We start from the raw sequence: 12,117 nt of genomic DNA, 5'->3' as shown, positions 1-12,117 counted from the left end.
CCAGAAGCTAGCTTGTTGTTGAACATAATTTAAAAGAAATATATGAAGCATAACATAAGTTTTTTTTCTTACGCTCTTTGGACCACATTGCTGTTTTAATTTCATTAATTCATAAAATTAAGTGTTTTTGACCAAAACATCCATTTTGTTTTCCTGCAGGAATCGGACAGCAATAAAGTATGTTCCTTGTACTCCTTCCGGAATAACTCTACCTCTCCACACAAGCCAGAGGAGGGGGCCAGGGAGCGTGGCGACCTGCTGAGCAGCTCAGCCTTCGGTACGCCAGAGCGTCGCAAAGGAAGCCTGGCCGATGTGGTGGACACACTGAAGCAGAAGAAACTAGAGGAGATGACAAAGACAGAACAAGACGGTACACATTTTTACTGTGTCTGTGTATTTGGGAGATGTGTGTAAGGGAAGTTACATTGTATGTCTGTTTGTAACGGTACATGCACAGATATCCTAAATGTATTTTGTTTCTAGTTTCGGCTACTAAGCCTGAATTGATCCCCTCAGTTGCTCTGTTTTTCTCGTCTTTTCGTCCATTCTACATAATCCATCTCTCTTCTCCTACTTTGCACACGCACACACAGTCGTTAAACCTGGGAGGACTGACGTGGCTTCAGTATGTTTCCAGTTTGTTCTGAACCGGGTCCAGTGTGACAAAGAGTGGGTGGCACTACCCCTCAGCTTAAGTGTGGTCTCTGGGCCGTGCCAAACCAAACTCTCAGACCATAAAACACACGCCACAACCTGACGCCAGGAACATTACCTTTTTATTCTTCAGCACAGACGACAGCATTCATGCTGCGAAATTCATCTACAGAACAACTCAAATAGAGCCAAAAAGACCTTTTTTCTTCCAAGTGTTTAGAGCCTAGAACTGTCCAAGGATTTCGCAATTAACTTTTTATGATATTAATTCTATATAAAATACGCACCTGTGGTGTCAGAATTGTATTATTTATTAAAAATTATATTAAATATTATATTATATAAATATAAGGAACATTTTCAGTTCATACTTTTTTTAACCAATATTAATCAATAGTTTGATGAATACCATGCCGCAGTGAAGAGTCAATCTTCAGGGAAAGCGACTGAAAAACAAATACTGGAAAGAGCTGCTAAAACATTTTCTCGCCTCGTAATTAGTGTAAAGTAGAAACCTATACAATCAAATATCACACGCACGCACACATGCACACACTCAGACAGAATTGCTCCTTAGGGGGATACTAGTCTCATTTAAACATCTGGGAAGCTCTTAGCCTGAACACTTGATCAGAGGAATAAATTAGGTCATAATTTAGTTAAAAGTATTTTTTCTCACATAGTTTATCCGCCTCTCCTCTCTCTGTGAAGGTCTTCATATTAATTTAACCGTGTTTGTTTAAAGTCTATATCACTACTGCCGAGGGTTAGAAAAATATTTTGAATATGAAAACAGGATAAATTAAATAAATGTGAGTGAGGGGCTGTCAGTCACACATAGACTTGTTATTCTCATATTCATAATTGATATAGAAAATGATGACAGGCCATCCATTATCATAAAGGGGCTTCATTTTGAGTGAAATAATTTAACAGCGATCTAAATTTCTATGAACTGATTTAAGATTTTTTTTCTCTAAAAATATTTCCACCTATAATTTGCCTGTCTATCAATTAAGGTATCATATTAAACAAAATGCAGTTTTGTAAATAGGATCTAAAGTGGCTTGCTATAACTGTATCTTGGGGCGCGCGTTACGGCAAAATTCTAATTTTGCGGTATGAGTCATTTTAATAACGGTAATTTATCACAATAACGCAATATTTTTAAATGTAGTCCTTTTTTATTTTAAAGTATTTAATAAAAAAGAAACATATACTAATAACATTATTTTCAGTATTCAAGTCAATTTAATAAATGTATGAAAGGTATATCTTGTTTAATTGTTTTTTGCTTTATGTCTAGAATATGATTAAAGAAAAACTAAAGTTTTCTAATAATTATTAATTTGAAAGTTAAAGGCTTTCAACCGTAAAACAATTTTAAAGTCTCCAGAGATAGTGTGAAGGACAAGACGCACCCTTATAGGTTCCTACTGTTGTTCCCGGTGGGCCGTTTCCAGACAGGCAACTCTCTACCTTTCAGGTTAGGGTTCTATGCTAATGAGCCCCAGCTGGTATGGCCGGTTCTTGCAGTAATTTAAATGGTCAAGTGCAGCTCATAATCCTTAAGACCCGTATGTTTAGTGCAGACAGGAGAGGGTGCTTCACTTCTAGTGTACAGCTGTGTTAATCTGCCCTTAATAATGGAGATAGATTCGACCTCATGCCTCCTGTCTCACACCACAAAACCCCCTCGTTCCAGAGAAATTAGTTCCTGGGCTCAAGTGAGACCAGCAGTGTTCGGAGTTCAGCATGTTTGCATTAAAGTGTTGGAATTGAGAGGCTCTGCGTTCTTGAAGAACTCTGAGTTTGGTAGGATCGTCGAGCCAGCGGAACCTTAAAATCACCCTGTGCGTGACTCCGTTACCAATTGAGGCAGTCATATGTTGTTGTAACGACAAAGCAGGTTATTATGTTATGCGAGACAAGGAATGGATTTCCTAAACATATTGCAGCTCCGTTATTAAGGGAACAACTGTGGCCCTTACTGCGTTTTACTTTGCTTTGCCCCAAACACATTTTTAACATCTCCTATACCCAGTGTTGTCGTCTAGTTTGTTGTAGTGAATATACTTTGACCCCCCTGCCAGCCTACTTACCCATCTCAGATCGACAACCCATGAGCACCACCAGACTCACTAGTGCCTAGAGTATGTCTCTATATGTAATCAAGAGCATTCTGAAAGATTTATTGCAAACAAGATTTCAATATCCAGTGACAGCTGGGGGGACTTGCTGGAATTGTTTATCACTGTCTTACTCAGCCAGTTAAGAGTTACATTTAGCCTTAGCCTTTTCAGCGGGGCAACCAACATAATGTAAAGAATATCTTCTGAAAGTGTCATCCTTAGATTTTAATCTAGTTTGATTTTGACTGACTTAGGCCATGTCACATATTTAAATAAATGGTTAAAATAAAAATCTTAGCTCATCACTAATAACTAGATTTTTGTCTTATTTACACACACCGAGTCACACTTATGAGTGCAAGTGAGCCTATTATTGACATTGATAGCTAACTGTAATAATTTTGTTTTATCAAGCACCCGCAGCACTTATAGATTGCTGCCAGTGTTTCTAGCCTGACTATCACAAGGCCGGCGGGGGGTCTCAACTCTCCCTTTCTCCCTTATTTATTGATTCACTATTGAACGTCTGTGAAGTTGGCTAGTTAGATACAATTTAGTATGCCAACAATCCCCTTACAGTTATTTTAATGATAACAAATATGCTCATTATATCAAAGAATACGCAGTGGGGTGATTTATCAGCAGAAAGTATAATACATCTACGAACAGAGAAACACGATTGAGACGCCATTGCGATACAGGGTGACCCCGCCAACAGTGTAGCTTGACCCGGGCTCATTTTCTCTGACGCTTTCTGAAGCTGCAGCATCACTCGAAGTACCAGTAGCTTCAGTGGCAGGCTTACAAAAACACTGAAATAGTGCAGTTTAGATGCTTGCCTTTCATGATCTCCTTTTGTTTCATATCTCCCAGTTGCACCAATGGTCCAAAAGTCAGTGCGTCACACTTTTCTGAGACAAAACATGTTACGTGCCCTTGCACTTTTTTAAGTGGGTATGCTTCAAATCCTTGAGGCTATACGGCGTATACGTGTGTATCACGTAGACTACACCACTGCCTGTACCATGATTTCAACTAATTTGTTAAAAAACCCGGGATATGCCATGATTTAGGTCCTGATGTTCAACTACACCAAAATGATCAGCATTTCTTTATAGTAAAATGCAATGTTGGTCCACCAGCCAAACCAACACAAAACCAGCACGTATTATTAAAAATCAGCCAGCATTACAATTTGTGCAGTAAACTGTTTTTTTTTTCAAATAAGGAAGCTTTAGTTCAAGGACAATGATCACTTGATGTCACTTTACGTCTTCAATATAACGTGTAGGTCACATTTGTCCTATCAAGCTTATCGGTTTGTTTAGAAAACAGCAGTGTGTCCTTTGATTTCAATGAAGGGGAGATTAATTGAAACATTCCTGAAAGCATACGTTCTTATAGACAGAGATGCTACTTCATACCCGTCTTTACACACACTTAATTGAATGTGCGCCGGGGCTTTAAGAGTCAACCGCTCTCAAATTCAATCAGGCCTATTAGAACTGGACCGCAAGTCAGTTAGACTGCACTGTCATCTCAGTGCTTGCCTCCATCTCTTGTCCCGCTAACAATCCTGAAAGTACCTTAAGTGCTTGTGACCGCTCTAATGAATGAAAATATCCGGCCCAAGTCTAGAGGACTGCATTAAGCTGAATAGTCACCTTCGCTGTAAAAGAGAAGAGGCTATACCATCTACCACGGCGGCCTAGCAATTATGTATTCTGCTGTTTATTACAATTTGTAAGGGATGGTATTGTAAAAACATTATTTATAGAAAGCCTTCTGGATGGTGGTTGTCTGTAGTTTAAAAGTAGGGGGAAAAAAAACTGGACAAGAGGAAAAAATAACATCCATTGTAAAGATTGAAGGTGACCTTGTGTGGGATTCACAAGCAATTAAATGTTCTCTTTATGAAAAGTACTTAAGTAGTGCACTTTGATATATGAATCCACGGCTGGGGTGTTGTTTTCTTTGTCCTGCTACGAACACTGTGATATTCTCTCTGGCACATTTATGAACACTCCTTTTTGATAAAGTGGGATGATTCTTTACCCTTCTTTATTTGGTTGAACTGTGCTCACCCCTTTTCAACCTTGAATTGATTGTTTGCGGTTTAATGAATTCCAAATATCTAGTGTGTACATTGAGCAGCGTGCTTAGACACGGCCCCGTCCTTTGGCAACGCTTGCTCAATGCTTTATTTGGACAAACTAAACTTCCATCTGAACAATAAGGTCCAGTGCTGCTTTTTCTTGTGATTGTGCAATCCAGCAGCTCTTTGAAACTGACAGAAAGATCTAGAAAGAAGCATCCGCGTGTAGTCAAGAAGGCATGCTGCCTACTGCTCTAGTTTGGCCATCGGTGAACCACCGGCACTGCCAACTTAGTCAGCATTCTTGTATTGGCAGGATCGGCCGTGGCTCCTGGTAATAGCTTGTTAGCTGCTAATCCATGCTTAGAGCCTTGTTCATCTGAATGCCAGCATTACATTTTGCAGGCAGCTCGGTGGCAGGGGTTCAGATCAGTGGCTGGAAAAAAGACGGTCCATGCAGTCTGTCATTCCTCTGTGATGTCTAGTCAGTTTGTGCTTCTCTTGAAAGACCACACACACTGTCATCCAATCCGCAATCCGTAACGAAAAGCGATCAATTTTAAATTGCACGTTTGTTTGGTTTTAACAAATGCAGCTCAGGATAATTTCTTCAAATGTTTCCATAATCAGATTTATTTGAGTCTTTGCGGAATGCCGAAATCCATCATAAAAGCGATGAAATGTAATGCTTAATAACTTCTGTTTCTTGTGTCAGCGTATCTTGCGCAGTTGTTTCCATTTTCCCAGTTAAAGTAAAAGGGCAGTGTTGTTAGCCATGTTTAGCACGCACTCAGAAATATGTCACCCGCCTTCTCAAGCGAACAGGTGGAGAAGAGGCGCTTTCTGAAGATGAGTGAATTACGCAGCCAGTGGTGACCTGGGTGACAACAGGAACAGTTGCTAATGTGGCGTGGATGAGGGCTTTCTCTGGGGTGGTAACCCTAACCCTTTACTGGGGCAGAGAAGAGTTGAGTGGAGGTTACAGAACAGTGAAGCGGTGGCTCTATACACCTGGAGCTTTGTGTATTGAGTCAGAGTTAATGAGTTTAGCAGGAGGGCAGAATCTTCGGTACATCCATCCACGTAAACTCTGCTCTCTGGGGCAGGGAGGATATTTCCAGAGCCCTCCCCCCGTGGACCTTAGCCATTTCAGCAGCAGGTGAGCACCAGGGTAAAAAACAGCTGTGTGTGTGCGCTACCTTCTGGTGTACCAGGATATCTGTGCTCAGCTCTTCATTCTTCTGTTAAAGCATCTACCTGGTATGTTTGTCTGTGCATGTGTGATGCAATACATTTTTAATGGGGGGGCACACTGTGTTTATACATTTCTAACTGAAACTTTTCTCTTGTTTCAACATCCAGCTCGATATCTTTAGGCGGCGCGTGTCTTTTTCCGTTGAGATCGGCAGATTGATGGGTTTGGGCAGCGAGAGAATTGAGTGCAGAAAGCTGTTTTACCGCATGCCATTTGGGTAGCATTTTTATGACCCTCTTGAAAGGGATCTCGTAGAAATTGCAGAGGGGGCTAGCTTTGCTCTCTGCTCTCTTTGGCTGCCCTGTCATCTTCTTCTGATTTTCATTTCACCTAATTAATAACAGTCTTTGTTGTAATGATGTGTGGCACGGGCCCTGACTTGATGCATGCGCGATGAGGTCCGACCTTCTTAATTTCTTGGCTGGTGTCCGGGCTGAACCTGAGATCTGGAGACGTGCTTCAAACACGATGTTCCAGCGCTCTGTTCTGTAAGTCCACTGATCCCCCAGGCGGTGTTTACTGGCCAGATATCACTCATTCCAGGCCTTCTCGCTTTCTGTGCGCTCTCCGACTGTAACACTGTATACCAAATACTGGGACCACTGTATACCAAATACTGGGACTGCTTCTTTGAATAAAGTGTGTGGATTTGATGAATCCACACATGCTTGTACCGATGTCAAAATATGTCCTGCTGTGTTAGTTGCTCTTCAGGGTGACGTGCGGATCGCGAGGGTTGGCAGGTAAGCGTGCAGGCGAGTTAGTATATCCAGCCAGCTCTCAGCATATGGGATCCGGCCCATCATTTTTGTCTGAATAGGTAATGTAAATCTGCTGGGGTAGAGAAGACAGGCGCTGGAATAGCTTGTTAGGACACATGATCAAAAGCCCCACCACCCTATGCCAGTCAACTCTCCTGTCACCCTGCTAGGCAGACGTGAAATCGTTTTTTTCTTTTCTGAGTCTGTACATTGGAGGCATTCTGCCAGTCTGTGATCTTAGACTAAACTGATAGCCCTCCCGTTTGCAGTTCCCGAGACAGTTACGTTTCTGACAAGCCTTCAACACGAGAAAAAAGGGAATAGAGACTGATACAAACAAACCGCCAAACTTCTGATACGGTTTCATATCAGACATACATAATGCACACATTTCTCCAAGGAGCATGAGGCGGTATAGAGAAATCGCTCCTCTCTTGGCTACCTAGTGGAGCTCCAAAACTGTCCAAATAGAGCGCTCCACTTTCAGATGACAAAACAAGCAGCTGCTTCTGTCTCAATGTGCCATTCTTTGCGTCCGTATCACCTTCCCTCTTCTCAGATTCCCACTAGTCAACAGTAGCAACTGCTGCAAAGCATTCCAGGAGCCATCTTCTCTCTCGAGCTCAGCTGTTGACTCTGTCCCCCTTGTGTGGGACCAAGCACAACGCTTTCATTGTGCTGGTCTCTGTCATTGAGCTGCGCGTTTTGTTATAGGAGGAAACAGGAGTTTCAGGGAGACAAATCACAGCCTGAACAGAGCCGTGTTTGTGCCCTTTCTCGAACCACAGGTACATCCCCTCAGTTATGAGTGAAAAGTTACTGTTTTAGCTCCATTCAAGACTGTGAAATCAAATTTGACCAAATAACAATAAGCAATTTAGTTTGGTTGGTAATGTTAGTTATTAGTAAGTTGTATAGTATAATGCAATGTAAGTCGCTTTGGATAAAATCATCTGCCAAATGCATACATGTAAATGTAAATTTAGTCAATGCCAATAAAATTATTCATGTCAGTTTATTTGTGCATAAATTCATGTTAACAGATAATCTTTCTGGTTTTAAAGATGTGTTAGTAAATGCTGAAATGAACATGAAGCTATAATTATAAATGCTGTAGAAGTATTGTTCTTTGTTAGTTTATGTTAGCTTATGAATGAACTAATGCTAACACATGCAACCTTATTGCAAAGTGTTGCTAGATTATCTTGTAATGAATCTGTAACCAACAGCCCATAGGCAGGCATATAAAATATCAACCAATAATATCATAGCGTAACACTTTTCACCTTCTCATATACAAAGCCTATAATTTTATGCTGAATATTCCCTTTTGCTCGTAAATGCATCCCATTCTGCAAATTAAATCGGTTGCGAATGTCATTCCATGTTCTCTTTTATTATAATACAGGCAATAATGGAGTGAGTTAAATGTTACTGTAGGAACATTGTCGGGAGGGAAAGTGTAACTGGGGACAGTCCTGTCGCCCTTGTTTAACACCACTGTTGGAATATTGGTATATGTGTTAAGCACTCCTGGAATGGAGTGGTTAGGGGTTTTAATGAGCAAGCATCTTTATATGCCCCTCTCAGTATTTGGATTAGCACAGTGAGAAAAGCAATACGCTGATGCACAGGAAAAGACGACCACCCCATTAATTAGCCTTAAATCTGTCACTACACAGCCGAACGCTGCCGGTGGAAATAGCAGGGCCCTTTATGTAGATTAAAAGCGGGCGGATCTAGATGAGCTGGGCTTAACCTGTAACGCATATGTATATGCGCACATATGAGTATGAGATCACACCCCCCCCCACGTCACCACCCGCCTCGTGCTCAGTTCCCAAGCATTGACTGCACATAACTGGACAAAAGAGCTGGTGTCATCTGACTAGGATCAAAATAGTGTCAATGTAACTCACACCGCAGCCACAGACGGGCCGGTGTGGCCTGCTAATGATTTCAGGCCACGTTGCAAGGTTTGTTTTATAAGACCCAGCTACGTCAGCTCCGTCTGGTTGCTAATGCCACCACCTTTTCCAAAATTCACAGACACAACAGCTAACACAAGCCGTCCCGTAAACACAGTTGACGTGTGCCGAACGAACGTGGAAAAATCCTACAGGACAGCAGTTTATGATTCGTCTGTCTCTTTGTGTCTATCCCTCTTTGTTCAATAAGGTGTCAGACGGTGCCGGGAGACGAAATGGGATGTCAGAAAAAACATATAGAAACATGTTTTATTGCTCGGTGAATGCTGCGGCTATGATCATTGTAATTATTCGCTGAACGCCATCTCTCATTGGGAGCGGCCCCCATATAATTTTAAGTCTGCCTAGGTCAAATGGTTAATATGCTTTAGGACCCTGTCATCCATTACATGTCATGAAGTTCCAATGATAGCTTGAAGTTATGAGTTTTAATTCTAATTAATGGTTTGCTGGGTGGGACATTTTTTTCATTAAATTCCATCAACTGCAATTTGTGATTTGGGTAGCTAGGCACACTTTTCTCACCCCTTTAATTTCCCAAAGTGCCCTGCCTGAGGATACATTTTCTCCGCGCTGACCTGAGTCTGTTCTTGCACAGAGCATATACGTGGGATAGTTTCACCCGTATATGTTTTCTTTGTCTCTCTCTCTCGCACACACGCTTTCGTTTTTCCCCATTCTTGAGAGGTGATAAAGAAATGAGCTTAGCTCCACGTGAAACGCCAGCGTTTTCCATCCTCTCACAGCAGGCTGCGGTGGATATGACCCCACAAGCGGGAGCATAAGAAACGGGTCAATTCAAAGAAAAATACGGGGGCCATTGTTGCAGAACCGTGTGGGAAACAATGGAGCATTGAGAGTCTTAGCCGTAGACCAGCGAGGAGACTTCCGAGGCATCGGAATTCTTAACCTTTTGAAGTACTGGTTACCGGTAACTGCGCTGTCTCGACGTGGCCTTGCCGCAGACTTGCTCAGATATCAAAAGATATAGAAACAACCTTTCAGCTCCTGTCAAATCATCACGCACTTGTTCCTCGTTCAGATTGTATCAGTATTGTTTGGTGGTGCTCCGTGGGCAGATTCTATTCCTGCGTGCAGCTGTGTGGGCTGAACTCAACAGCCACCGGTGGTCCGTGAAGTAGCAAGAGTGGGTAGTTAGTTACACGATAGCTGAGCGCGTGTGTGCGAGAAAAAGGAGTCAGTCGGCTAAAAATAGTGACCTTTTGAGGCAGGTGTGTGTGCGAGCGCTGAACTCTGACATGCTGGTAAAGTTCGCTGCACGGGACCATAAACATTTTTAATTGTTGCCTCATAAAAATGGAGAGTGTCCTTGGCAGCAGAGGCAAATAGGCTTCCTTAATTAGTCAAGCGAGTTGAGCTTCCTTTTCACGTTTTAATGCCTCCACGCCCGCGTACAGTGCAGCACTGTTTATTATTCTTATGAATATAAAGTTTTAGCTTGTACTGCACGATCTAGTTTACAAAAAATAATCATCAGACATTTTTATGTTTGTACTTTCTCTCGAACGTATGGAATGGTAATTTGAAGCTCTTACACTTTAGGAAATGAAATGATTTGTCAATTACTTTAACCAAAGACTGCATATTATCTGAGCCATAATGTTTTTACGGTTGAAACGTCTCCTATTTTAATTTGAGCACCACATCATCTTTTTGATGTGATGTTTAAAGTCTGCATATATTGTGGAGAGAACTCCTCAAGCACGTCCAAGCTGCTTAGGTATTTAAGATGAAATAAAGTTTCAGTGACGATTCAAGACAAGTTAGCTTCACAGCTAATTTTAATCTATTCATGTGGATCCTATCAGTTTCTTTTTGTCCCCAGCACCCATTAATTTACTAAATCACTCCGAGCCGAAATGATCGCACTGAGCGTCATTATTCACACGTTTTTATTAATTCAACGTAGATGAATAAAAGTGAATGTTTTGAAGCATTGATTAGCAGAAGGGTTTATATCTGACAGTTAGATTGCAGGGTAGCCGGCATTAAAAAATGGCTCCTTTGCGAGGTACCCAGTAATTTAATTCTTGTGTGAAATTATTATAATTTATTACAGTATGTGGGCTCTAATGATTGCCGACATCAAATGGATATTATAAATTAAGATTAAATTCACATGTCTGTTCTTATTTTGGATATGTGCTAAAACATTTCAACAGGATTTTAAGACGTTCTGTAAGATGGAACTTTCTTTTATTGTTTCTATTTATTCATCTATCAAAGAAAAGAAATGATTTTAATAAAAATCTGAATATTGCAGACATGGATCAGAAAATAATTTTGCTTGCAGATTAACAGAAATAAATACACAGCTAAAAATTAAATAAACATATAAAACAACCAATATAAACAGAGACCGGGCATAAACATTTAAAACAAACAGGCAAACAGTATAAACAGGGACAGGGCATAAAGAGTTATTCAATTTGAAGTGTTTATTATTGTGCATACGTTTATATGTTTTTCACATTTCTTCCATGTTGTGAAGTTTTCGACTGAATTTTAGTTACGATGTTTTTTGTTGTGAGTAAACTCTAATGAGCAGCATCAGGCTGGATCGGAGCAGTCGAGGCGGACCTCCTCCGAGCCTGAGAGGAGGCTAAAGAGGACAGGAGAGAGAAAGTTCATTTTGCTATCCAAGCATTAAATGGTCCTAGTTTCGTAAAAAAGTGACCTTGTGGGGAAGGCAGTGCAGCAGAGCTTCTGCACAGCTCCTTCCAGCTGTACACATGGCATCCATCAGGGCACAATCAAGCGCAGTCCCAACACCTCAGGCTCGGACATATGTTGAGTTTTATTTCATTCTTCTGACATTAATCCTATTCACCAGCTGTTCTGCCAGCTGCCACTCTCCAGCTTAAGAGGAGATTGCAGTTTTGGGGGCCCGGCGTATGGGCTTATCTTGGCTCCTGATCTCTCCACACTAAGTTCTGATTGGATTTTTTTCCGTCTTGTGCCCACCCTCCCTTCCTTCCTCCCGATATCTCTCTGCTCCTCTCACTCTGTAGGATTTCTCGAGTTGTTCTTCCCTCACTAGAAATCTCTCTTGCTCTTTCAACTTTGCTTTAATTTTGTTTCTTTCCCCTCCTCCTGTTGAGGAAAGCAGGCTCCGGGGGTCTGTTTTAATCGCATGCCCAAGTCTTCCCTTGGACGGCCGCCTTCAGAAGACGCTGACCCTCTGCTAGTGTCTCGCTTTCTGGCCCTGGCT

At 41.5% G+C, this 12,117-nt stretch overlaps 1 protein-coding gene across 10 annotated transcripts in view; it reads left to right on the top strand.

Moving 5' to 3' along the window:
• sox6 (SRY-box transcription factor 6) overlaps positions 1-12,117 on the top strand; it is a 142,203-nt gene that overhangs the window by 49,207 nt on the left and 80,879 nt on the right. For all 10 annotated transcript variants that reach the window (XM_079457548.1, XM_079457549.1, XM_079457544.1 and 7 more), the window contains one exon: positions 160-370. In XM_079457548.1, coding sequence (XP_079313674.1) covers positions 160-370 — 211 coding nt within the window. The remainder of the gene's footprint in view (positions 1-159; positions 371-12,117) is intronic.

Source organism: Barbatula barbatula (assembly GCF_947034865.1).
Source record: "Barbatula barbatula genome assembly, chromosome: 1".
NCBI classification, from domain to species: domain Eukaryota; kingdom Metazoa; phylum Chordata; class Actinopteri; order Cypriniformes; family Nemacheilidae; genus Barbatula; species Barbatula barbatula.
The sequence above is the reverse complement of the archived record's forward strand: the minus strand, read 5'-3'. Positions and strand labels throughout refer to the sequence as shown.